The sequence below is a fragment of the Tiliqua scincoides genome, chromosome 1, assembly GCF_035046505.1.
Source record: "Tiliqua scincoides isolate rTilSci1 chromosome 1, rTilSci1.hap2, whole genome shotgun sequence".
In the NCBI taxonomy this organism is placed as follows: domain Eukaryota; kingdom Metazoa; phylum Chordata; class Lepidosauria; order Squamata; family Scincidae; genus Tiliqua; species Tiliqua scincoides.
The window spans coordinates 306,064,826-306,092,784 of NC_089821.1; the positions used below are offsets into that span (position 1 = coordinate 306,064,826).

General features: G+C 43.8%; 1 protein-coding gene across 4 annotated transcripts in view; it reads right to left on the bottom strand.

Moving 5' to 3' along the window:
• The window catches only part of SYNE2 (spectrin repeat containing nuclear envelope protein 2), a 252,356-nt gene that overhangs the window by 112,491 nt on the left and 111,906 nt on the right, over positions 1-27,959 (bottom strand). For 3 of the 4 annotated variants that reach the window (XM_066629621.1, XM_066629615.1, XM_066629609.1), the window contains exons 47-60: positions 25,838-27,956; positions 23,130-23,452; positions 22,024-22,168; positions 19,195-19,413; positions 18,505-18,773; positions 17,551-17,719; positions 14,909-15,064; positions 13,365-13,505; positions 11,369-11,551; positions 8,862-8,999; positions 6,800-6,985; positions 5,124-5,249; positions 2,602-2,784; positions 905-1,030 (exon numbers count right to left, since the gene is read on the bottom strand). In XM_066629621.1, the coding sequence (XP_066485718.1) occupies positions 905-1,030; positions 2,602-2,784; positions 5,124-5,249; positions 6,800-6,985; positions 8,862-8,999; positions 11,369-11,551; positions 13,365-13,505; positions 14,909-15,064; positions 17,551-17,719; positions 18,505-18,773; positions 19,195-19,413; positions 22,024-22,168; positions 23,130-23,452; positions 25,838-27,956 (4,483 nt within the window). The remainder of the gene's footprint in view (positions 1-904; positions 1,031-2,601; positions 2,785-5,123; positions 5,250-6,799; positions 6,986-8,861; positions 9,000-11,368; positions 11,552-13,364; positions 13,506-14,908; positions 15,065-17,550; positions 17,720-18,504; positions 18,774-19,194; positions 19,414-22,023; positions 22,169-23,129; positions 23,453-25,837; positions 27,957-27,959) is intronic. The other variant, XM_066629628.1, reaches the window with a different exon arrangement.

Below are 27,959 nucleotides of genomic sequence, written 5' to 3' on the forward strand. Positions count from 1 at the left end.
GAAAAAAAAGTAAACACCAATGTCAGGAGCTGCATTACTTGTGACTCTGAACATGTCAAGCTGCCTTCTACACTGTAGTGGCTCACCAGGGCTTCGGGCAGGGGTCTTTCCCAGCCCTCCTGGGGATGCTGCAAGCTGGAAAGCATGTGCTCTATTATAGAGCCATGACCCCATTGCTCACATACATGAACATATGAAGCTGCCTTCTGTGGGGAAAGGCACAAGGAGGACAAAGTTACCTAGGCTGGGAAGCTCCAGAGGGAGACCAGATGAAAGCAGAGCAAAGTCCTTGCTCTACAGCAGTGTTTCTCAACTAGTAGTATGGTTGCCACACTTGTGGTGATGTCTGGTGGTACGCACAGAACCCCTGGATCTCTTCCACCCGGCAGTGAGACCGGGAATACGGCAGACCAAAGAAAGGTAGGAGGCTTGGCTCAGTGGGCAGAGCTCCAAAGCATGCTTTTCCACACTAGAAAAAGTCTTCCACTCCAACCTGAGCCTCTTATTGGTGTTTTCATGTCGCATTTGGCCCCCTAACCCAGAAATAACTGGCGATGATGTCATTACCAGTTACTTTGGGTGGTACTTCCAATAGGTGGACTGTGTGAAGTGGTACAGTGGAGGACAAACCTAGAGAAACACTGCTCTATGAAAAACAAATGAATCCAACAGCAGCAGGACATCTACTAGAGCATACCTTTTATGGCACAATGAGATGTTCCACACTGAAATCTCACAAACATTTGTACTAACGAATAGGAGCCAGTTTGGGCATTTTGCATGATGAAAACTGCCTTAAAATCAATTTTTCTTTTCCCACAGTGGAAAGATAATGCCCCTGTACTGCAATTTAGGCCACGGCAGGCAGGAGTTTGTGGGGAGAATGACAAGTTTTAAACCTTACCTCTGGGTAGGAGTCAGCCTGAGCAGGCAGTGGGGTTTCTGTAGACAACTTGTCCAAGTGGCTCTTCAGGACCTGCTTCAGAGCTTCTATTTCATGCTCACTTTCTTCCACCTCTTTTGCAATGGGCTATCAAGCAACAATCACCGTTAGCTGTTTGTAAGTGGCAAGCAGAACATAGGACCTGCCACCCCAATAAACCATCAGATACCTCCACCTTTCAGCCTGCACTAACATATAGCTAAGAGAAGCTTCTGTGCACGCACAAGACTTCTGTTATGGACTATAAGAGAACACCAGTAACTTTTCAAAGTTCTACTTTCTCTTGGAGGAATATATAAGGCTGCCTTGTACAGAATCAGACCACTGGTCTACTTTGTCCAATCGTGCCCTCAGTGGTTCTGTAAGGGCTGAAGGAGAGGCCATCCCTGCAGTTCTTCTTCCTTTTGCACTCACACCTAGCAACTATTGTTAGAAATGCCTGTTGGGGCCAAGTTATGCATTCAGGTAATGTGTGATCTGGTCCTTATTAGACAGTTCTTAGTTACAAAGGCTGCAATTCTATGTGTTTTCTTGACAGTAAGCTCTAATCTGGAAGCCTCATCTCTGATGGCCGGATCCCAAAGGATCTCCGCTATGGAGAACTCGTGCAAGGAAAGCGCCCTACAGGTAGACCACAGCTGCGATACAAGGACATCTGCAAGAGGGATCTGAAGGCCTTAGGGATGGACCTCAACAAGTGGGAAACCCTGGCCTCTGAGCGGCCCGCTTGGAGGCAGGCTGTGCAGTGTGGCCTTTCCCAGTTTGAAGAGACACTTTGCCAACAGTCTGAGGCTAAGAGGCAAAGAAGGAAGGCCATAGCCAGGGGGACAGACCAGGGACAGACTGCACTTGCTCCCAGTGTGGAAGGGATTGTCACTCCCGGATTGGCCTTTTCAGCCACACTAGACCCTGTGCCAGAACCACCTTTCAGAATGCGATACCAGAGACTTTCGAGACTGAAGGTTGCCAATAACAATAACAAGCTCTAATGAAGACAAATTTCTAAGTAGACTAGCCTAGGATTGTACTCAAAGTTACAGACAGCCCAATTCAAACTGGATGCTAAGCTGGTGCAGGCTCCCCTGGGCTGAATCCAAATCCAGATCCTGATTCAACCGGCCAGAGTAGGTTTGCACTGGGCAGTGCTAGGGGTGGGAGAGGGTGGCAGGAAGGCTTTAACCCCTCACTCCCTGGCCCAGCAGCCTTAGACAGGCTATATAGCTGGCACAGATCCAAGCAGCCCCATAGGGCAGTCTGGGACTTGACAAGGGGTAAGGGGAAAAATATCCCCTTAACCCGAGGTGACCTCCGGCACCTCCTAATCTGCTCTGGATATAGCACAGGCCACTGATGCAGATTAGGATTGCACCCTTAGAAATCCAAGCACTTCCTGTATCTAGTGACCTTGGGTTACATAAGCAACCAAAGGGTTAAACAGTTCAATCCTATGCATGTCTACTCAGAAGTAAGCCGCATTACGTTCAGTGAGGCTTACTTCCAGAAAAGAGTTATAGAATTGCAGCCAAAAGCTCTGTCAAGTATTTTCCCATATCACATTCTTATCACAACCCACCCCTCAAGAAATGATTAAAAGTTATAGAATGCTTCCTATCAAAATTCACAAGTTACTCTATTGTTCGCGTAGAATGTATTTTTACCTCAAGAAGTTTGTTTTGTTCTTTGGTAATTTTTTCTAGAGTCTTCAACTCTTTCAAAAGTTGCTTTGTTCTTTGGAAAACGGAGAAAGGTTGTAGTCTGACATCTGGTAATCTAAGACGTTCTTTATAGGATTGTATCTCAGCGAGACCCTTCTGCATAGGACTGATGTGAGCCAGGATAACCTACAACATAACAAAGAGCATCAAAAAAGTGACAGAAAGTTTGAATGGGAGGGGGGTAAAAATACAAAATAACATTCAACATTTATACAGTTCTTCAGAGTGTTAAAGTATCTCAGAAATCAACATTATAATAAAAGCCAGGATGGTGTAGTGCAGGGGTGTCCAAAGTTTTTGGCAGGAGGGCCACATCAGTTCTCTGACACTGTGTCGGGGGCCGGGGGAAAAAAAGAATTAATTTACATTTAAAATTTGAATAAATTTACATAAGTTTACATAAATGAATATATTAAAGATGAACTTATATGAATGAATGAAGGTCTTGCAATAGCTCAATGCCTATAAAAGGCCTTGTACAAAGCAAGGCTGGCCTTTCCTTTGCTGCCACTGCTGTGTCACAGATGTGAAAGAGCAAGCAGTGAAGGGAGCTCTCATTCCACAGCTCACACGAGAGGTCAAACAGTCGCCCTCAAGCTGAGAGAAGTTGCGTTGGGCCAGTGCAGGCTTCAACAAATCTCCGGAGGACCAGAGGCTCATTGGAGACTGGGGGCTCCCTGAGGGCCGCATTGAGAGGCCTCGAGAGCCGCAAGTGGCCCCCGGGCCGTGGTTTGGGCACCCCTGGTGTAGTGGGTTTGGTATTCAAATCCCTGCTCAGTCATGAAGCTTGCTGGGTCAACTTGAGCCAGTCACTATCTCTCAGCCTAATTTACCTCACAGGGTTGTTGTTAGGACAAAAGAAGGGATGAAACCATATACAGGTCCAGCCTATTTATATACGAATTTTTTATACACGGATTTGACTCAACAGGAATGGTCACTGCAAATGAGAAGGAATGTGCTGATCCCTGGAGAAGGGGAAAAATGAACCCCTTTAAAATCAGTTTAAAAAACTTAACAGTCCTTTAGCAATAGCCTTCTTGATGAGAGAGAGAGAGAGAGAGAGAGAGAGAGAGAGAGCAGCTGGTTGATAATCCATCAATCCTTCTCTCTCCAGCAGACCCCTCCCTTCCCCCTGAGCACATGAAAGAAAGGTGATCATTTGCATTGGTGAAGGGAGGGGCTGAGTGAAGAATCTTTCTAAGCACTTGGAGGACTGATTGATGGATTGTCTTCTTAATGATCCTTATCTTACATCACAAAGGTCAGAAAGGCTGTTTTTAAATCACAAAGAAACTTTGTTTTTTAAATGGATTTGCTATAGTGTGTTTTTTGCCATCTCTTGGCACTCTTGGTGAGTGCTTGGAATGGAACCCATGTGAATAATGAGGCTCAACCTGTATACCAGCCTGAACTTCTTGGAGGAGGAACGGTAGAAAATGTGAAAAATAAAATATTTATATACTGCTTCTCAGTTTAAAAAAAAAAAAAAAAAAAACTTTACCAAACTGTTTTCATAGTAAAAGTTATTTTACAATGGTGCCCTGGCCCAGAACATTCACAATCTAAAAAAGAAACAAAAGAGATGCCAGAAAATGGAGTGAAAAAGAACAGTTGCTAACTCTGTGCTGAATATAAGAGGGCCAACACTTAAGAAGTGCCTCTTAACTCAGCTTAGCAGGGGTTTTCCAAGCAGTAGGTTGATTCTTTACATGTGAGTTGGTGTAGTGGAGTATCTATTCAGAGGTGAAGTTGGGTACAGTGGCACACCTTGGAGCTTAGAGGACAATGCTCTTCAGCCCAGGGGTATCAAACATAAGGCCTGTGGGCCAGATCTGGTCCCACAGGCAATTTATCTGGCCCCTGTTATAACTGGGCTCTCCCAGCTTGATAATTGGGCTCTCTCCTGTCTTGAAATAACAAACAATATTTGCACATTCTCTCTTCTGTCATTTGCAGCTCATGAGTTTTGTGTGAGAACAAGGTATTTATTTCTAGCCACCGTCTGCTTTAATGATGTCACTTCCTGCTTAATGATGTCACTTATGGCCTTCACCAGGTGCCATGGATGCTGTCTAGCCCACTGAGCCTGTCCAGATACTGCTAGTGATACTGAGAGCAATTCAGTAATCTTTGCAACAACTCTGTAAGTATATCCCAAACACAGATCCCATTTGCCCCACACATGCACCAGGTGGTCTAATCCCCACATACATTTGCACATGCCCAGTAAGGCTAACAATGAGGGTAGGTCAAGCTGGCTATTCGTAGTACATATTAATGAGATTGTTATGAAAGAGGGATTATTGCAGCAGAGGGGAACACCAACTATATATAAAAAGTCAAGGGAATATGAGAAAAATGAAAAGAACTTTTTAAATTAACAGCAGTCCCCCAAGTAATGATATTTTTAATACTATGAATACATGTCAATATACATCAGTTGCTTTTTAACATGTGCTCACCTGGCCATGTTTAAGATGTTCCTTTGGAGAAAAATCTAGTGTATCTTCTGAAGGAGACAATATTGTCTTAATTTTATCAATATCTTTCTCCATTGTTTTCACTCCACATTCAATTGCTTCCACCTCCTACGTTTTTAGAACAATCCAGTTATTTGCAGAATATTTATTACATTTCTATCTTGCCTTTCATAAGAACATAAGAACAGCCCCACTGGATCAGGCCATAGGCCCATTGTCCAGCTTCCTGTATCTCACAGCAGACCACCAAATGCCCCAGAGAGCACACAAGACAGCACGAGACCTGCATCCTGGTGCCCTCCGCTGCATCTGGCATTCTGTCATAGCCCATTTCTAAAATCAGGAGGTTGCACACACACATCATGGCTTGTAACCCGTAATGGATTTTTCCTCCAGAAACTTGTTCAATCCCCTTTTAAAGGCATCCAGGTCAGATGCCGGCACCACATCCTGCGGCAAGGAGTTCCACAGACCGACCACATGCTGAGTAAAGAAATATTTTCTTTTGTCTGTCCTAACCCTCCCAACACTCCATTTTAGTGGATGTCCCCTGGTTCTGGTGTTATGTGATAGAACATCTCTCTATCCACTTTATCCTTCCCATGCATAATTTTGCATGGGTATCTTTCCGTTACCCTTTGGTGACCCACCAAAAATCAGGTCACAACCCACCAGTGGGTCCTGACCCATATTTTGAACTAGGCACTAAGGACCTCACTGGGTATAAAATTCCATAACTAGGGTGCCACAACTATACATTACTTGATCACCCTATCCATCAACCAGCCAGGTGTGCTCATTTTTCCTGGAACAGTCCTATTAAAAAAATATTCTATAGCCCTGATCCAGCACATATGGTTCCCACACAAGGAGCCTTTTAGTTTAGAAAGTAATTAAGGGGACATGACTGGAATGCATAGAGCCAAAGAATGCCAGAATATGGCTGCCAGACAGAGAATGACCAAGCCCTGACCATTGATAACCAGAATAGAAGAAATCAATGGACTACCTGGGGGCCCAATTCTATCCAATTTTCTGGTGCCCGGGCAGCCCCAAGGTAAGGAAACAAATGTTCCCATCCCTTAAGGAGGCCTCTTTGTCTGCCTCCCCACCACAGGATGCAGTGCATGCCCCATTGGCACAGCTGCACCGGCACTGGAAAATTGGATAAGATTGGGTCCAGGGAGGGTAACGTAACAGGTCAGCCTTTTCTCTACAGCTGTGTGGTTTGCCACTAAGGACAGTGTAACATCTGGTTCTGAGGCTTAGTTCCACAGGGTTCAGCTTGTGCAATATTCCAGTTCACAACAGAGCATGTGAGTTCCTTTTTAATTTGGTGCCTATTTTTTTAATGTCTTGTTATGAATTCTTGCATACCGTTAGTAAGCCCAAGAACATGTAAGTGACTATTGTCTCACTCTCTATTTCTGGCTCTATCTCCCTCTCCTTCCTTTGTTGCCCCCCTGTGGCAAAACTGCTAGCACTTTGGGGCAGGGAATTTATCCTCTTATGTACATTGACAGTGATACATACAATAATATGTATGTGATACATACAATAATAACCATGATGATGAAAGGCACGAATGCATCTTTAACCTACAACATTAAATAGAACCCATAAAGACAACATTCTCATTTTAGAACATCGATGCTTACATCAGCCAAGTGCTGAATATGTGGAAGAATTCCCATTATCTTTTGTTGTAAGGCTGTGACTTGCTCATTCATGTCATTCAGCTCTTGCACCTTGTTTTCTGTTTTGATTAAAGTGGAAAACTCTTCCAATTCTGGGTAAATTGCACTGAGAATGCTTTGTTTTTGTTCAGAATCTTCCAGCGCCATCTGGGTTAAAATAAAAAAAATAAATATTAGAATGAAATAAGATCCATTTTATTGCTTAAGTAAACATAACATGCCGAGAAAAATTTGAAATTCTGTGGTAGCTATTCACACACTATATTTTATGATAACAAGAGGAAAATTAATACCAGAGGACAAATAAAAATTAGCACAATGCTGGAGACTGTACAAAGAGGGTAGGGTTTTGCATTTTCTTCCCCAAGTATAGAGCCCTGTGCTGAACCATAAGCTACAGTTCTCATTCCTTCATGTGCCAACTAAGGGCCCAATCCTATCCAACTTTCCAGCACCGGTGCAGCTGCAATGCAGCCCCAAAGTAAGGCAACAAATGTTTCCATACCTTGAGGAGGCCTCTGTGGCTGCCTCCCCACCACAGGATGCAGTGCATGCCCCATTGGCATGGCTGCACCAACACTGGAAGATTGGATAGGACTGGGCCCTAAAGCTCTGCTTTACTGCATGGAACTCTCATGCATCTAAACAGCTGCTGGTAGCTCAATCCAGCAATAGGCACTAAAGGAAGGAAGCAAGTTACAGTCAGACACTAGTATCAGCAGGTGTTTTGTTCCAGAACCCCCATTACAGAAGCTGCAGATACCGGGACTCGAATTTAAATAGCTTTAAAATTGAAAAGGTAGGAACCTGCCTCCTTCCATATAACCTATCCATACTCTCAGGTCATCAGAGGGGGCCCTTCTAACTATGCTGCCACCAGTAGAGAGGAGGGGGATGGCGGCAAGAAATAGGGCCTTCTCGGTGGTGGTACCCCATCTGTGGAATTACCTCCTCCTGGAACTGAGAACAGCTCCCTCTTTAGAGTTCTTTTGGCAGGATCTCAAGCCCTTTTTTATTTAGGGAAGTTTTTTTATTGTTGCCATTGGGGAGCTGGTGGTTTTTATGAGACACCCTTTTAACTGAGTTTATTGTGTCATATTGTTTGTATCGTTTTTAATTGTTTTTATATTAATGCTTTGTCACTGTTTTATGCATTGTATTGAAATATTATTTTGTAAGCCATCTAGAGGGCCCTTAAGCGGGGTGGAAAGGTGGGGTTTAAATTCCATAAACAAAGAAACAAACAAACCCTGATTTTGACTTGCTTTTTTGTTTTTAAAGCCATTTAAACTCCAACCCTGATACCCACCGGCATCCGCAGGGAGTCAAGTCCGCTGATGCTGTATCAATGGAAAATGGGTTCTGACTGTACTTACTACTACTACTACTACTACTACTACTACTACTACTACTACTACTACTATTATTATTATTATTATTATTATTATTATATTAATAATATTAATATTAATATTAATATTAATAATAACAACAGGTATTTATATACCGCCTTTCTTGGTCTTTATTCAAGACTTTATTCAAGGCGGTTTACATAGGCAGGCTTTATTAAATCCCTATTAAATAGGGATTTTTACAATTTCAAAGAAGGTTCTTTCTTTCAAGAACTACTACATTCAAGGTGTTTCATTCCGATCTGGCTTCACATTCTGGCCTCCATCCTCCCACGCTCAGAGCAGATGGAATTGCTCGGCTTCAGCTTGTCAGCTGCTCCAAGGTTGCACGGTGCTGGTGGCCTCGAACTGGCGACCTTGTGGATGTTATCTTCAGGCAGACGGAGGCTCTACCCTCTAGACCAGACCTCCTGCCCTTAATATGCTGGATCAGACTTGGATCTGCTGGATTCTTCATGGGAATAACTCAAAATGTTGTGTGAGTGAGCTATTAGAGGTCTCACTCTGGCAACATTTTCAAACACACAAGGATAGTAAGAGGTACATACTTGAAAGTCGAGCACAAGCTATGATCTGGCCTCCCTGTGTAGAAAAGCTGGAGGTCTCCTTACCTGAAGAGCATCCGCATGTTTATTCAAAGCTTTGGCAGTGTCACTTTTAGCTTCTTCTGTGAGCAGACGGCCGGTGTTCTCAAGCCAAACTTGGGTGCTCTTCAGGAGTTCATCACATTCTTCTATCTTACTTGAGGCCTTCAATAGAAAATATTTTTACGTCTATTTTGAGTGATGCTCAGAAATCTCTGGGTTTTGCTGCAAAACATTCTCAGGCAAAGAATTGAGACTAAAAAGGAGCTCCTTGACATGGTTCACATTCTCAGAATATGGCGGCCAGCAAGAATTGGGCGAATCAAGACTTTCCAAACATATACTGGAGCGGCAGCTTTCAAACTTTTTCATCTCACGGCACACTGACAATGTGCTAAAATTGTCAAGGCACATAATCTGTTTTTGGACAATTGACAAGGCACACTGCACTGCTGGTGGGGGGACGCTCACATCCCCCAATGGCCCTACTAATAATAAATGACCCTTCCGCCAAACTTCTGCCACACACATGTGGACCATTCACAGCACACTGGTTGAAAAGTGCTGAATTGGGGTAAGGGGGGAAATGCACACAGGAATTTCTCCCACCCTACTCTGAAGACTTTTTGCTGACATATTCAATTATTTTCAGTTGATCAAAATTATTTTCAGAAGCATGTAGGTTAGTAACAGTGGTTTTTTTTTTTTTTTTTTAACAGTTCAGTTAGATTTACTTGTTTTTTATTTTGGTCTTATTATTGTACATAAAACAAGGTAACTATTTAAAGGGACGACAACTCTCCTCCAGCTAGTTATATATAAATTCAGGAATATAAAAACATCTCTAAATAAATGAAGGCTTTGGCACAATGTGTTACAGCCCAATTCTATACATGTCTACTCAGAAGTAAGTGTCATTACAGTCAATGGGGCTTACTCCCCGGAAAGTGTGGATAGGACTGGGCTGTAGTTGCCTTCTTGTACTGCCACTAAGGTTAAGTACATGTTACTGTAATAATTGCAGATTCTTCTGCAGCTTAACCCTGCCTTTGTTTCCTTCCACAATCTCTGTTGCCTTCCTTGTGTTGACTAAATGTGACCCCCTTGGGGTGATGATCTGCTGTCTTATTTTTTATAAAGGGCTATATTCATAGAAGGCATAATAATATGACTTACAGCCCAGTCCTGTCCTGTGATGAAACAGTCAGGCCAGCTAGCTTGCACTGTACCAGCGCAGGGTTGGGGCTGGCTGCAGCGCAATCCAGGGTAAGGGGGAATAATTTCCCTTTACTTCATGTCACACAGCAGTGGCCCAAGTAGGGCTACACAGATCTGAATTTCCTAAAGAGGTGGCGCAGATCCAAGCAGCCCAGTGCTAGGCTGGGCAGCTGGGGAGGGGGTTAGGATCCAGCCTAAGTGCCGGATCCTGGCATCATCTGCCTCCCGGGCCCCGGCCCACCTACATATAATGGCATACAAGCAGACCTGGAGTGGACAAACACCCCAGGTCACAATACAAAACTTTAGAGGTTGCAATTGGGCAATGTGGAGTTTGATGCATGAGATGGGGGGGCTGCCACATTCTCATTTGTATTAGCAAAGATTCTACACATAGAATATTTCTGCAATTTATGCACATATGGGCCTGTGTGATCACCACAGATTATCCAGTCACATGCCTGGTGCTGCTGAACTGATTATAAGACAAGCCAGGATGAGATGCACCCTATTTTGGTCCCAAGGCACACATCACAGTTCAGACAAAGTCATATTGAGGAGGAGACTGCAGCTGAGTGGTAGAACCCAAGAACACTTTCTCTCTCACTGGGGATCTTCAAGCAGAGGCTTGGCTGGCATCCTCCAGACATTCTCTAAGGGGATTTCCAGCTGCAGGCAGGGGATTGAACTAGATAACTTTGTCAATCCCTTCCAACTCTGTGATTCTAGGAACACCTGCTTTCTGTGCATACAATTCTAGGTTCAATCCCCAGCACCTCCAGAGAAGATAGATGCCACTTAGTAGACATTAGTAAACAAGATACATTGCACAAAGCAGAGTCAAATTTTCTCAGGGGTGAACCTCCCGGTGTCTGAGGCAGCATGCCAAAAGGCAGCTCTCTCCTTACCTGCTGATGGGTCAGCCTCTGATCCTCCTACTCCCTGACTTGGAAAAGGAAGAGAAGGATGAAGAGGAAGTGTGGAAGAGAGGAATCGGTGGGCTCGACGCAATATCTCCTCTCCTCCACATTTCTTTGTCTGCTCCGCCCCTTCTTCATTTTCCAAGTCAGGGAGTGGAGGAGGGGCAGCAGCAGTGGAGACGAAGGGGTGGACAGCAGTGGGCACTCCCCACCAACCTGTTGCCTGAGGCAACTATCTCAATTGGCCTCACAGATGAGCAAGTCCCGGATGGTTCAAACTGCTGAATATGATAAGGTCAAAAGCACCTGTGTGTGTGTGACATTCATATTGCTTTCTCCTCTGGTTTAGTCTCTGCATCAATAAGCATTAACCAACTCCCTCTAACCATCTCTTACCCTGTTGATGTCGGCTGTTCTGCGCTCAGCACGCCGAGAGACCTGCTGGTATTGCTGCAGTGGAACCATCAAGCGGTCCATCAGTTCTTGGCCCTGACAAGGATCTTGCTCTACCATGTCTTGAACTTCTGAATCCAGCTCATTCATTTTGTAATGCCAAAGGTCTAGCAAATCCCAGATTCTCTGCATGTAACAAATATGCCCATCAGAAAAGGGAGGGAATAAGCTGGCACTCCAGGGTGTGACTGGTTTAGTCACTTGCATCAGCGACGAAGAATGAGACAAACGTAACAGGAGTAAGAATAAAAGATAGTATGTATAAACTGAAACTTTAGCAGACAGCATAATGGCCCTGACATAACAGACCAACTGAACTCCATCACAGCATTAGCAGTAGAAATGAAGAAATATAATGAATGAATTGGTCTGAAAAGAATGAAAAAAGACAGAAATTAATGAGACCCAGATGCAAATTCAAAAGAAACAACAGAAAAGGCTCCATTGGAAAATGTGAGGCATTTGGAAAAATAAAGAACAATGGGAGAGCTTTATAGAAGAATAATTTAAAAAATAATGATATAATAAATGAATATCTCAAGTGTAACCATGAATGAATGAAAATTCCGACAATCGTAAAAAGGGAACAGTTGTAGCACAGTGATCAAGCATCTGCTTGCATGCAGAAGGTAAGAACATAAGAACAGACCCACTGGATAGGCCCATCTAGTCCAGCTTCCTGTATCTCACAGCGGCCCACCAAATGCCCCAGGGAGCATAACAAGAGACCTGCATCCTGGTGCCCTCCCTTGCATCTGGCATTCTGACACAGCCCATTTCTAAAATCAGGAGGTTGCACATACACATCATGGCTTGTAACCCTTGATGGATTTTTCCTCCAGAAACTTGTCCAATCCCCCTTTAAAGGCATCCAGGCCAGACGCCATCACCACATCCTGTGGCAAGGAGTTTCACAGACCAACCACACGCTGAATAAAGAAATATTTTCTTTTGTCTGTTCTGACTCTCCCAACACTCAATTTTAGTGGATGTCCCCTGGTTCTGGTGTTATGTGAGAGTGTAAAGGTCCCGGGTTCAATCTCTGGGAGGTAGGCCTAGGAAAGACCCCTTCCTCAAACCCCTGCTGCTAGTCAGTGTAGACAATACTGAGCTAGATGGACCAATGTAATTAGTCTGTGGAGCTCCTTGCCACAGGATGTGGTGATGGCATCTGGCCTAGATGCCTTTCAAAGGGGATTGGATAGTAGTAGTAGTAGTTGGCAACCTTCAGTCTCGAAAGACTATGGTATCGCGCTCTGAAAGGTGGTTCTGGAACAGCGTCTAGAGTGGCTGAAAAGGCCGATTCGGGAGTGACAATCCCTTCCACACTGGGAGTAAGTGCAGTCTGTCCCTGGTCTGTTTCCCTGGCTATGGGCCTTCCTTCTTTGCCTCTTAGCCTCAGACTGTTGGCCAAGTGTCTCTTCAAACTGGGAAAGGCCATGCTGCACAGCCTGCCTCCAAGCGGGCCGCTCAGAGGCCAGGGTTTCCCACTTGTTGAGGTCCACTCCTAAGGCCTTCAGATCCCTCTTGCAGATGTCCTTGTATCGCAGCTGTGGTCTACCTGTAGGGCGCTTTCCTTGCACGAGTTCTCCATAGAGGAGATCCTTTGGGATCCGGCCATCATCCATTCTCACGACATGACATTGGATAGATTTCTGGAGGAAAAGTCCATCACAAGTTACAAGTCATGATGGGTATGTGCAACCTCCTGCTTTTAGAAGTAGGCTACCTCAGAAAGCCAGATGTAAGGGAGGGCACCAGGATGCTGGTCTCTTGTTGTCTTGTGTGCTCCCTGAGGCATCTGGTGGGCCACTGTGAGATACAAGAAGCTGGACTAGACAGGCCTTTGGTCTGATCCAGCAAGGCTTTTCCTATGTTCTTAATGGTCTGACTCCATAGAAGGCAGCTTTCTGTGTTCACAAGTGAGGCAGGACATTACCTGTTGAATTTCCTTCGCTCTTGCAATATTCTCAGTCTTCTGTTGTAACATGTTTTCAACAGCCTGGAGTCCTTTGTTAATGTCTTCTATTTTTTTGTCCGTAGTGTAGTGAGGGGAATTTTTCAAGGCTTCTGTGCTGACCTGCCACAGGAGAAAAGAAACAGGGAAAAAAGTAATGCCATGGGGGGATGATGACGACACAAAGCCAAAACAATCTGCTCTTTGGCAGTAACATTCATTATTTTTCCCTTCTTCCTTGAAGTGTCAGGGGCACCTGGAACCCATTTACTGCCTGGTTTCAGCAATAGGCTTTCAATGAACTGGGGTAGCTCTTCCCTCCCTATTCTTCTTTCATCTATTTTTATGTTGCTCTTATATGCCAGCCTTCTTTAAAAGAATGATTCTTAGAGAGGCTCTTGGGAGTTAGGGAAAGAATAGAGAGTTTTATTTTCCTTCCGAAAGTCAATTGATGGCCTGTTCTGTAAAACTTCAGGTTCAATAAATGTTTGTACACTTAAAGAGTTCCACTGAACTTTTAAAAACAGGATTTGGGGATGTTTCAAAGCATGACCCTGTGCACGTCTACTCAGAAGTAAGACGTACTGGCTTACAGCCCAATCCTACCTAAGTTCCCACAGAGCGATGCAACAGTCCGGAGTGGGCTATGCTATATCCTGCATGGGAATTTTAGCTATTGAAGTTCTCTGTGGGGTAAGGGGACATTTGTCTCCTTGTCCTGGGAAAAGTCCCAACAGCCACGATGGGGCCACTTGGGCCTGGGTAAGCGAAATTGCTGGCACAAGTCTGTGATCCCTCACGTTGGCTGATCAGGTCTGGGTATAGGATACAGCATATGCCAGTTCAACCGATCCCGAATCCCTCCTGGGCCCAATCCATCCACCCACTGTCCTCACTGCTGTCCCCCCTGCCTTGTTCTTCCGTCACACTACACAGTGCAAGGTTATCCTTTCCCAGCATGCACTCTCCTTGTACTGGTATAATGGGAAGGATTTGGCCTTCCCATTAGCAGGCCCAGATGGTGAGCTGCTGCAATGTGTTTTATGGTACATTTGCGACAGACTGCGCCAGCAGAGCAGTTGCTGCACTGGTGCAGGGGCACCATGGCATTGTACCACAAATGTGTGGTACATATCACATATCATATCACATATGAAAGGACCCTCTTTGCACTGGCACCCAGCCTGGAATGTGCAATAATGCCAGATACCAAGATTATGAAAAATAGAATATGTCCCACATGTTTGAAGAATGACTGAAGAGTCTGAGGGGCTGTGATGCTGTTGTTAAAGTGGAGGAAGGTACTGAGAGCCTGGGAGGCAGACTAGTGAATTGTTTGGGAACACCCAAAGCTGTAGCATTGTAGTTCCAGACAATGCCAGTCCCTGGCTGGGTGGACACTGCAAACCCCATTCAAAACTATCCAGAATGTTGGAAAGGAGAAGCAGGATACAACCATACTGTAATAAACCTGAAGTTCAGTATAAACTATTCTGAGCCTCCAAATAAATAAATGCAGCTTTTACCTTTTCTTCTAAGTCTTGTAAAGTTTGCTTGCAATCTTCCAAATGGGTTTCAATCTCAACTGGAACAATTGTATACATTTCAGAGTACTTCATTCGGAGTTTGTCCATGATCTGCTCAAGAGCTTGCTTCTGACTGTCCATGACTCTCTGAATCTCCTAAGAGTTGGAAGCAATTGACAGTTGTTGGGAGTGTTTTTCCACCAGCGCTTAGGATTCAGAGACAGATACTTTTTGCATTACAAAGCCTCATTTGACTACACAGCAAGAAGATTACGCCTGAGGGATGCTCATTTGCTTTGCCTCCATGATGCTTTTCAGTCCACCAAGAATAAATTAAACCCGATACCTTTTCATTATACTGTCTGGGCTTATTGACAGATGAAATAATATCTTAAGTACACAAAATACCTCTGCGACTCATGTTGGTAATGTGCTTTTTTTGTTTTTTTTAATAAAATAAAAGAAAGCCTGAAAACATTTGTAAAAGGTTCTAACAACAATAAACGGCTGCAAAGAGCAAAATGCTCCAGGTTGGAGGATTCACTTTTGTGTTGCTAGAAATGAAAAGATCCCTGAAAAACAAGAGGGTTCAGTTCTGCATGGAGAATATCAGTTTCCTGTGGTAAAAGAAACTTCGAAGTTGCCTACTACTTCTGGCCTAGAAATTTAATCTGATCTACAACCTCTGATAGCAACAAATGAAATGGAGTAGACTTTGGGACAAATTTCTAGACTCTGCTGGAAAATATCTTTATGTAATTACTTTTTTGAATGTCCAGGAGGATACCAAAATGGTGAATTTGGGGATCTGTATTAGAAAAAAACATTCAGTATGGTAAGGGAATGGAGATGGACTAAAAGCCTACCTCCCCCCTCCACTGCTGGAACTAGTGTTCCGCTTTATAGCCATTGCAAATGGAGGAGAGCACATGGAGCTGCGCACTTCTAGAATGCTTCTGGAATACCGACAGAGAGGCCAGAGCGGCCCTTTTCACAGAATAGAGACATGGAGCGCCTGCTGACTCAAGTAGGTTATCAGAAAAGAGTGGGAGAGGGTGGGAAGGCTGGGGGCATGACAGAGGCTGGAGGGGGTGGTACCCTGCATCAGCGGCCTGGGCTGGGTGCTATTCCCTCCAATAGCAGCTGGCACACCCACTTTCTCTCTATGGCCTTAAGCCAGCACAGCTCCAAAGACACACTGTCATTCGAGGGGCTTACAAGGCAATGGAGACCTGGGGGGAAGCCTTTCAAAAGGATGAGAGGGGAGGTGGTTGGAGAGGAAGAAGGTAGAGAGGAACAGAGCAGGGAGGCAGAAGAAGAGTTAGTTAAGTCCATGCAGGATTGAGTTAGGGTTAGTGGGGTCATCAAGGTCTCGTCAATTGTGACTAGCTCTGGGTTTAATGGGTAGCTGATGCAGGAGCCAAGAGCGGGTATTTCTTTCTCTCCCTGCCTGGATGCCCCTGTCGTTGTGATCCTCTGGAATATGCTCTGCTTAGCGTGGTTGCTGTGAATGGGGCAGAGCCCTCACCCAATGCAGAATCTTCTTCCCTCACCTACAGGCTCAGACTGGGAAAGTTCTTCTTCCCTTCCCTTTCCTCTTCCAACCCCCTCTAGTTGTTGCCCTTTGGGAGGCATCCAGTGCTTTCCCCCTTGCCTACCCTCTTCCTACCTCTTTCCCAGCTTGTCAGCCCACAGGCTGCCGCAAAAATGCCACGAAGTGCTTTGCGTCAGTGCAAGGAACCAGCAGAAAGGCCGGAGCCCTCGGAAGCGTGTTGGCAGAGAGACAGAGGCCTGCCAGAGCAGGTAAGGCCAGGTGGAGAAACAGCGGGGAGAGGGTTAAGCAGGGTGGGGAGAGGATGGGATGAGGAGATGGAGGTAGCCACAGGATTTGCCTCTGGGAGGTGCTGCCATGGGTAAGAAATTTCATGCACTAAAATTTCTCCCCCTCCATGACCAAGATGGCACCTAATCCTAAATGCAAGTTCAGGCATGTGTCACTTAACAACCTTCCACTTAATGATGGATCATATATATATATATAATGGTGCTCAAAGCACAACAAAGAGGCTTAATGAGGCAGTCAGGACTCCCATAGTCTATAACAAGTGTCTGTTTACACAACAAACAGGCTCTTAGTACAAAGAAGAGGTAATCTATCTCCAGTAGTCTGTATAGCCAGCTAGTGTCTGGCAGGGAGTATCTGTTTACACAACAAAGGCACTAGATTGGATTGACTGTTCACTTAACAACATAATCACATAACAATGGAGATAAGAGAACATATCCCCATCATTAAGTGACATACACATGTATTCTGCCTGGTCAGAGCAATGGAAGCTGAAATCAGTTTCACTTCTTACTGAGCAACCAGGTAGAACACTTACCTGAAAATAAATACCTGAAAATAAATACGCTAGAAATTTTCTTATGGTTCTTTCTTTGTTAATGCCTTTTGTTTATTTGGGTTTTTTCATTTTCACATTAAAAGAAATAATACAGGAAAAGTTATTCAATTGTAAATGGAATCTAAAGTCCCTGAAAATAAGCTGGGAGTGTACCAGGTGTCACAAACAGATCCCATCCCATCACTCTGTTGCTACTGCTATATTACAAACCAACCAGGCAACAGCTATTTTACCAACCTCAAGTTTCCCTGATTTTTCAGTAAGTGCTTCCAAGCTGAGATCGTGAAGTAAGGAGATGGTGTCCTGCAATGATTTCTTCAATGCATCTATTTCATCGCTAGTCTTGGCCCGATCTTGAATCTCTGAGAGTACAGCATCCTTCTGATTTTGAGCCTTTTGGCTGAGCCTAAGGAATTGCATAGGGAGTAATGTTAAGCAAACATTTCAGCAGAAATTAAAATCCAAGACGTGGGAGGTCCCACTGATTTCCTGTTATATGTCCACATGATCCTTGAATACAACCAACTTTCATTCCAGTCAAAGAAAGCCACTGAACTTCTTCAAATATTAGGATTATAATTAAGACTACAACCTTTGCTCAGTTACGTTTACCAGTTAAAAGCTTTCGAACAAAACTAGCATTCATGATACCCAGAGCAACACATTAAAAAAACAATTATTTTTAATATCAATTCTTTTACACTGTCATGTAGAAATTGGGAGGTGAGGGCAGTCCACCCTGAATGACACACCCTGGGGGATGATGGACCCACCACCCAAGCCCCCACCAAGTGGAGGACTGTGCTATGTTTAGAAGCTCCCTCTGCCAGCGTCAAACAGCTGCAAATAGCAGCCCCTAGAAACACTTTAAATTTAAAGCAAATTTTTTTAAAAAACTGTTTTATTTGGATTTTATGTATTATTTAATGGGGGGTAAATGTGGAATGACTGTAGCTGCATCTGCTGACACTATACCACTTATATCACCTACCTAGTATACTTTTAAAGTTATTATAATTTATAATTATAATGTAAATTTTGAATAAAACACAGAACAGCTTTCTGCACTTCTAACTTTTGGAAAACACCTAACTCCATGAAAAAGTGGATTTCTCCCACCTCTAATCATAGTAAAAAAAATACAATTTTTTAAATGAATATTTATTCCCCACCACAGTTATCTATACTTACTCCTTCAATCGATCTTGCATGGCCTGAATTTCACTCATAAGAGGAAGTTCTCTCCCCTCCCTAGGGGGACACTCAGGGACATTCAGAATGCTCCTAATTCGGTGAAGTATCAAACGTAACAACAATTTCTCAGCATTCACGCTCTCCTCACAATAATTGGTGCATTCTAGAAACTCTTGCAGTTCCTCTTTGGTGGCTCCTTCTCTCTCTTTGGGGTTTTCAGATACTTCTTCTTGAAGATTGTCAAGAATGATTGTTTCTCGCTCCATCTAAAAAGGGAGAAGGCAACAGGAACAGCAGAGAGAGAGGGGGGAGAACCAGTGAAAGAAGAGGAAAATGTTACTAATGCCCTTCTTTTACAAAGGAATGTTTATTTATTTATAAGTTTTGTATGCCTTTCTTCCGCCATAACTCTCAGAGTAGCCAACAAAATTGCAATTAAAAAAAACCTAAAAAACTAAATTAAAATCAAACATCAGTAAAGTTTCAGCATAAAATAATTACATTTTTTGAATACGCAAATAAAAACGTCTTCATCTGGAGCTGAAAAGAGCTGAAGAAAGGCACCTGGTGACTTCCTTAAGGAGGCAGTTCTACAGACGGATTCCACAACAACAAAAATCTTGTTTCCAAGTACTGCTCGCTAAGGGCCAAAAGTCTGACTCAAGATAAAGCAGCTTGTGTACTCACTTCTTCATTGACAGATTTCCATTCCTGGTTCTGCTCCTCGCATTTGCTCTCCCACTCTTTGGCAACTTCAAGCAAACTAAGCCACTTCAGCCACAGTGTTGACACAATGGTGTCCATCAACACACAGTCCTTTTCTCTGCATAGCAGGTTCAGATGTCCCAAGCTTTGCCGCAGCTTCTTCAGGTCCTCTTCAGTTGAAACCAGTTGGGAGGTCAGCATCTTTAAAGAGAAAAAGAGAAAAATAGTTGATGTTATTAACATATCGTTTTCTTACCTAATTTTGAAATGTCTTTTCCATCTTATGGACTATGGTGGGGCTTCCAAAAAAGCTTTACATTACAACACTAAAAATCATGCAATAATGCTACAACAACCAATACAAAAGTAAGAAGTTTGGACAGCTCAGTGAAATAACCAACAATTAATAACTGACCCAATAGCAGCAGCCCCAGAGGCCCAACTTAAGAAGCAAATGTCTGAGTGAAACCAGTGGGCTCCATAGACAGTGCATTTCACAGCAAGGGGTAACCATTAAAAAAGTTCTGTTTCTTCCATTTCATCTCCTTCATTGTTAATTATAGGCATCCCCCCCCCCTGTATTCGCAGGCCCTGTACCATGTTTTCACTTATCCACAATAGCTGCATGCAAATTCTAACAGGAAGCAAGAAGAGCTCTCCAACCCACTTCCTCTCAGCTCTGCAGACAGAGGGCTGCAGCCAGAGACATTTGTGCAATGGGGGGATTTGCATGCCACTTCTTGCAGAGTTTGCTTCTATCCAATGGTATAAAACCAAATATCTGGCCAAAAAACACAGAACTGCTGTGATCACATCTAGTTTGGCCCAAACACTGGACTGCTTTATAGTGTTGTTGCTAATGATTACTGTAATAATGTGTAAAAAATTAGGGTCAGGTTTGAAAGCACACGATGCAGCCACCTTACTGAAGCAAAGCAGATCTAGTGCCTGGGTAGATGGCTGTGCAGGAATTCCATGCATGCTGCCTTGAAGTTCATTATGGAAGGCAAACATAAGAACATAAGAACAGCCCCACTGGATCAGGCCATAGGCCCATCTAGTCCAGCTTCCTGTATCTCACAGCGGCCCACCAAATGCCCCAGGGAGCACACCAGATAACAAGAGACCTCATCCTGGTGCTCTCCCCTACATCTGGCATTCTGAATTAACCCATTCCTAAAATCAGGAGGTTGCGCATACACATCATGGCTTGTACCCCATAATGGATTTTTCCTCCAGAAACTCGTCCAATCCCCTTTTAAAGGCGTCTAGGCTAGACGCCAGCACCACATCCTGTGGCAAGGAGTTCCACAGACCGACCACGCGCTGAGTAAAGAAATATTTTCTTTTGTCTGTCCTAACCCGCCCAACACTCAATTTTAGTGGATGTCCCCTGGTTCTGGTATTATGTGAGAGTGTAAAGAGCATCTCCCTATCCACTCTGTCCATCCCCTGCATAATTTTGTATGTCTCAATCATGTCCCCCCTCAAGCGTCTCTTTTCTAGGCTGAAGAGGCCCAAACGCTGTAGCCTTTCCTCATAAGGAAGGTGCCCCAGCCCCGTAATCATCTTAGTTGCTCGCTTTTGCACCTTTTCCATTTCCACTATGTCTTTTTTGAGATGCGGCGACCAGAATTGGACACAAAACTCCAGGTGTGGCCTTACCATAGATTTGTACAATGGCATCATAATACTAACCGTTTTGTTCTCAATACCCTTCCTAATGATCCCAAGCATAGAATTGGCCTTCTTCACTGCCGCCGCACATTGGGTCGACACTTTCATCGACCTGTCCACCACCACCCCAAGATCTCTCTCCTGATCTGTCACAGACAGCTCAGAACCCATCAGCCTATATCTAAAGTTTTGATTTTTTGCCCCAATGTGCATGACTTTACACTTACCGACATTGAAGCGCATCTGCCATTTTGCTGCCCATTCTGCCAGTCTGGAGAGATCCTTCTGGAGCTCCTCACAATCACTTCTGGTCTTTACCACTCGGAAAAGTTTGGTGTCATCTGCAAACTTAGCCACTTCACTGCTCAACCCTGTCTCCAGGTCATTTATGAAGAGGTTGAAAAGCACCGGTCCCAGGACAGATCCTTGGGGCACACCGCTTTTCACCTCTCTCCATTGTGAAAATTGCCCATTGACACCCACTCTCTGCTTCCTGGCCTCCAACCAGTTCTCAATCCACGAGAGGACCTGTCCTCTAATTCCCTGACTGTGGAATGTGCAGCAGATAAGCATATAACCCCACGAAGGTTCACCAAACAACTGCTCTATTATTATTATTAACAGTATTTATATACCGCTTTTCAACTAAAAGTTCACAAAGCGGTTTACAGAGAAAAATCAAATAAATAAATGGCTCCCTGTCCCAAAAGGGCTCACAATCTAAAAAGATGCAAAAGAATACCAGCAGACAGCCACCAGAACAGACACTGCTGGGGTGAAATGGGCCAATTACTCTCCCCCTGCTAAAAAAATGAGCACCCACTTGAAAAAGTGCCTCTTACCTAATTAGCAGGGGTTATTTATGTATTTTCTGTGCTAAACGAAGTCCTTTTGATCTTCCGTCTTAACTGTTTCAACTTTTGCAGAGTGTTTTAGGGCTGCCAATTTTTTCCCCACCCGTTTTATCTTTAGTACTGTTCATTGTTATTTTTTAAATCGATTTTATGCTTTTCGTCAACCACCCTAGACATACTCCATTGAAGGGTGTTACCAAAATGCAAAGAAAACATAATATCAAAATAAATTTTAAAAAAATCAGTCAATACAGTAGATCAATCCCATTCTTATCCTCACCTTGCTTTGCTCCAACTGCTCTAGGGCTTCTTTGTAAGACACTGGGGTATGGCACAAAGCCTTCCAAAGCATTTTTTCCACACGATGGAGATCAGTACGTATCTTCTCTCTGGATTTTGTGAAGTTTTGGTATATTTCAAGGCAGCTGTGGATGGAATCATATTAAACTAGGTGGGTAAAATTATCCATTTTTGTCAAACATGGAATTAACTTCCTTCAGTTTTTAACTGCTAGCATAAACTAAATGTATGTGCAGACAAGACAAATGATCAGATTTTATCAATTATTTCTTATTAAAAACAATCCAAAAGTTGTCACATGTTCATGTCATGGAGAGATTTGGATGCTGACCACCTAATCCTTTCCAAATGTACCATTCTAACTTCATGTTTGGTACTGAGAGCCAGTGTCATGACCCAAATGTGTCTTTGACTGGGGAGAGCTGGATTTGAATCCCAATTCAGTCCCAAAGCTAACTAGATGGTCTTAGGCCAATCAGCCTATATCTCAGCCTATCCTACAATACAGAGTTGTTGCAACACTAAAAAGTGGGGGTGACCATGTACAGCACCCATATCTTTTCTAATCACCCCTCCCTTAAACTCATAAGCAAGATATTCTCAGGTTCATGCTTGACAGAGTTCATAAACAGGCATTTACAAAAGTGTAAGTGAGCCTGTTATCGGCATAATGGGGTACATTTGGCTTCTATGGAAACTTCCCTCCTGGGACAAATGGCCAGGGTGGGCCACAATTCAAATGGGGGCTGTGGTACATGCAAAGAGTTAAAGCCTCCCCTCCTCCTCTCTGTGGTCTAGCTCTGGATCGACTTTCCCCATTTACAGATTTACAGAATTAAAATCAGGAATGCCAAGACCAACCAAATTACTAAAGTCACATACAGTTTGGTCCTCATTTGAAGAGAGACTATGGGGTTAAGTTAAAAAGTTCTTCGAAAAGGCGGGTTTGGAGAAGGAATTTGAAGGAAGACACTAAGATGGCATCATGGAGGTACTCTGGAAGTCTAGGCTACATAAATGCTAACTTTTACTAAGGTTGCTATAAAGCACTACACATTCAGCATCAATCTTTTATCTCCCACCTACCTCTGCACATCAGATATTCTCTTTTGGACCTGTTTTCTTACTATCAAACTCTTGGCACCAAGATCACTGAGTGTTTTTTCCAACTGTGCTTTGGCTTCTGGTTTAATTTTGTGTTCCAGGGTGGAGGTCAATGCTTCTACTTCAGCCTTTGCAGCTTCAAATTCCTCTTGCTTGGCATAAGAAAGCTGACCAGCATCTTCTAGCTCATCCAAGCTGAGCAGAGGAGAGGAGAGGTGGGCTTTGCACTGATCAAGGAGGTCTGCAGCCTTTTGGACAGCTTCATTGTACAATTCAATGATCTCACAGGCTTCATCTAAGGCACTCTGCACAAATCAACAAAGGTTAGAGAAAAGAGAGCTGAGAAAGGCAACAGGATTGTATCCATTTAAAAACATGGTGTTTGGTTTTTAACCAATTTCTGCCCACCGCACAGGTGTACACATTTGATCCCTGTTGCATTTATGCAATGTTGGGCAGAAATGGCTTGATTTGGGTTTTGATTTTATGTACTTTTCCCAAGATGTTACCTCTTGATGCTGATTTTAAATTTGGTTTTGTAAATCACTTGGTGGACCATTTTAAACGGAAGTAGCTTGTACGCACACTCACCTCTTAGTCACAGGTGCCCATTCATAAGAGGTTGCCCAGAAGCAAGAGAGTCATAGCCCTATCCTATCCATAATTACTCAGAAGTAAATCCCATTATAGTCAATGGGGCTTACTTCCAGGTAAGTGTGGACAGGATTGCAGCCTCTGGCTTGTATTCTTGTCTGCCTACTTTGTGCTATGCTGTAGCAAATAGCACCCCAGGCACAGTACAGGGAAAGTAGGAAAAATCCATTACGGGTTACAAGCCATGGTGTGTATGTGCAACCTCCTGATTTTAGAAATGGGTTATGTCAGAATGCCAGATGCAAGGGAGGGCACCAGGATGCAGGTCTCTTGTTATCTGGTGTGCTCCCTGGGGCATTTGGTGGGCTGCTGTGAGATACCAGAAGCTGGACTAGATGGGCCTATGGCCTGATCCAGTGGGACTGTTCTTATGTTCTTATGTACTGTAATATCTACCAGACTAGCTATTTTTTTATTTAACCTCTCCTCCATCTTTTCAATACAAATGATGACCAAGTTGGCATGCAAAAGTAAAAAACCAAAGCAAATATAAACACTGAAAACTGGAGAGCCATGCTGGAGAGCCATGGTGGTGAAGAGACTGAAGCATTGGATTTAAACTAGAGAGTCCAAATCCCTGCTCAGCTATAAGAACCAGTGGACTCTGGGCCAGGCACACTCTTGCAGACCTCACAAGGTTGTTGTGAGGATAAGAGATGGGGAAAGGAATGTATGCAGCCCAAATTTCTTTGAAAAGTGGAGTAAATTATACATAGAAAACAAAATAAAACAGCAGAAGTAAAGTGCCTACTAGCCATCCATGTGACTTCTCAAGGGCAGAGAGGAGCACCTAGAGCACGGCATTTACCATTACTAAATTGCTATGTTGCCAATTTCTAAACAGGCGCTGAAGGCCTTTCTATTTCAGTTGGCCCTCTCAGTGGTTCTTGTGTCATCTCTCCTGCTCCTGAGATTTGCCAGTTTACCTCTCTGCTTTGGAGTTTTGCTGTTTGAATTATGAAATTATTTCTGCATTGTTTTGCCTAACTGTTGTGAGTCACCCTGGTGGGACCGAAAAGTGGCCTAGAGATATTTCAAATAAATAAATGAGTGTGTGTAGAATTTTGCTCAGAGTATGTGTGTTGGGGATCTGTGAGAAAACAGAAAAGCACTTAAAGATGCTTTTTCCCCTTTGGATACAATTTCAAATCCAGCAAATGGCGCGAATGTCATGAAGACTCACTACTTTTTGCTCTTTTTCCACACTTCATGCTTATATTGATTTTACTCTTCTGGTTCTTCCAAAGAAATGCTGGGAAGTGTAGTTTTGTGATGTATCAAGCATTCTGCAAAATTCATATTCCCTGGTCTGTTGTCTCAGAAAAATGGGGTTCCCAGGATCTCATAAGATCTCCATCCCTTCCTTCATTATGTCAGAGAAGCTTGGAGGCAGGCTGTGCAGCATGGCCTTTCCCAGTTTGAAGAGACACTTGGCCAACAGTCTGAGGCTAAGAGGCAAAGAAGGAAGGCCCATAGCCAGGGAGACAGACCAGGGACAGTCTGCACTTGCTCCCAGTGTGGAAGGGATTGTCACTCCCGAATCGGCCTTTTCAGCCACACTAGACGCTGTTCCAGAACCACCTTTCAGAGCGCGATACCATAGTCTTTTGAGACTGAAGGTTGCCAACAAAACAAAAAACAAGATTCCTAGATTGCTGGGTTAACAAAAACTGAGACACAGGGCACAAGCCTAACCAGGTCTACTCAGAAGTAAGCCCTATTTTGATCAGTGGAGTTCACTCTCATGAAAATGTGGTTAGGATTGCAGCCATAGTTAACCCAGTGGAGTTGAGCCTAAGGATGGGGCTGCAGCTCAGGGTTCAGCACACGCTGTACCTGGAGAGGTTCCCAGGCTCAGCCCTCAGCATGTCAGTGTTAAAAGGATCTCAGGCAGCAGGGCAGGGAGTTTGTTTGAGGCCTAGAAGACCCACCACCAGTCAAAGTAACAACATGGGGAAAGACATACATGACAGCTTCATGTGTTTGAGATACAGGGACAAATTGACATAGTCAACAGGGCATCTGGGATGACTTACCCTACGGGCAGCAATGACTGTTTTCAGCTGTATTTCTAGTTTCTGCACCTCTTCTAGTTCTTTGCCCAGATCATCAGTGAGAGCAGATTTTTCTCCCAGAGCCCCTCTCTCTTCATTTATTAAAGCTTCAGCAGCGCGAGACTCAGCTTCCACAACATCTTCAAGTACTCTGCAATACATCTTTTCATAGGGTGCCATATGAATTTCCAAGTCAACCAGGAGAGGCTGCTGCAGCTGGGATTCGATTTGCTTTAAGGCCTGCAAATTAGGATCCAGCCTCCTCTGAAAACCTTCATCAAGCCTGTATTGTGCTTGAAGAGCCAAGATCTTATTTTGGGTCATTTGTGCCAACCCATCTATTTTTCCTTCTAAGCTCTTTAGTTGCTTTGTCTTGGCCTCCTTTAGAGAGGCACCAAAGGCCTCATTTTTATCTAACAGACTGAATGCCTCTTGAACTAAGTACCTGGCAAGTTGCAGTTTTTGACTCAAACTCTTTGCTGATAGAAGGCTACTTTCAGAGTCAGAGCCAAGACCATCTTCTAAAGCATCACAGTCTTTCTGTATAGTAGTTATGATGGCCTCAGCCTTGCTGAGTGCGATTTGGCACCTGTCATATTCTGCAGCAACATCATCAAAACTTTTAACTCTCAGCTCAAGGCTTTTTTTTATTTTGCCAAGCTGGCTTTGAAACTCCTCAAAGCAGGATACGTCCCATTTCAAATCCTGGCATTCCCAGATCTCCTTGTATTTGTGCAAGAATAACAGACTTGACTGGATGGCTAAAGTTCTCTCCTTCAGTGCACGAAGTTGATCCTCAACTTCTCGATCTATTCTCAGCAATTTCTCTGTATCCAGTTTCAGCTCATTGCACTGGAGATCTTTGAGTTCTTGCTGCAATGCAGTTATTTTTTCTGAGAGTTTTGCACAGGCATCCATCTTGTTTTTCACAGTACAGCACTTAATCTGGGTTAGCCTATGGGCCCTCTTGGCTCTGTTCCTGAGGCTTCTTAAATAGTCATTTAGAAATAATTGCTCAAATATATTTAGCCCCTGAGATGAACCTTTGTAACTGGTATCTATAAGAGCTTCCATTTCCTGAATCACCTTGGAAATCTCTTCCAAAATGGCCTGCCAATGGTCCAGCTCAGATTTCAGACTTGCTTCGCTGGTGTCTGGGTTGGATGTTCTCTCTACACTTCGAAGCTGTGTTTCAATCTTTTCCAAGTCTGCAAAAAGCTTCTGCCTCTTCTCAAGATAAGATTCCAGCTCTTGCAACCTCTGAGCTATTTTCAGAACAAGGTCTCGATAGCAGGTTTGCAACTCCCGAGAAAGGGACCTGAGGGTGGAGGCTTCATTAGATTCCAGTTGAAGAGCAATTTGCTGGGCTTCATCAGCCAGTTGCGTAAGATCTGGCTCTTTCTTCTCAATAGCATTGATGGTAGCCTGGCAATTTTTGATTTGTGATGCAAGATCATCTGGAAAAAGAGCTGGCTTCTCATCAAGGTGAAGCACCAAGACTCTAACCCACAAAATTGCCTCCTCTGCCCTCCTTGCAATTTCATATGCCTGAGGATGACAGCCTGTGATCAGGACCTGCTCTCTAGGGGTCAGCTGCTCCAGTTCCTCCACTTGGCTCTGCAAGTCATTTATTTCGCTCTCCAGAGTTTTTTTGTCTGGGTCACTCCAAAGCCTCTTAATCCGCATCTCAATATCTCTTTTTAACAGAGAAAGTCTATGCTTAAGAGTCTGTAGTTCTGTGGCCAGCAAAGCCAGGTGCATCTGGGTTTCTCCATTGGGGGCACCCAGTCCTGTTTGCAAACAGTGTTGCTGTTGTAGCAATTTTTGGAGATCCTGTGCTTTCTCCATCAGACATTTAAATTCATCTGTTTCTGCTGCAACCCGGAGTCGTTTCCTTTGAAGAAAGTCTTTTATTTGTTCCCACCATTGCTCAACTTGCTTCACTTGGCTTTGAGTTAATTCCTTGTCCATGCTGGTTAGGTGTCTAGAAAGGTTTTCTTGTTCAGCTTTCAGCTTATTGAGAAGAATTCTCTCTTTCTGTACTGAAGCCAAGCACTTCTCAGTATTCTCCAGCAGAACTGTGACTTGCATAGGTCCCCTCCTA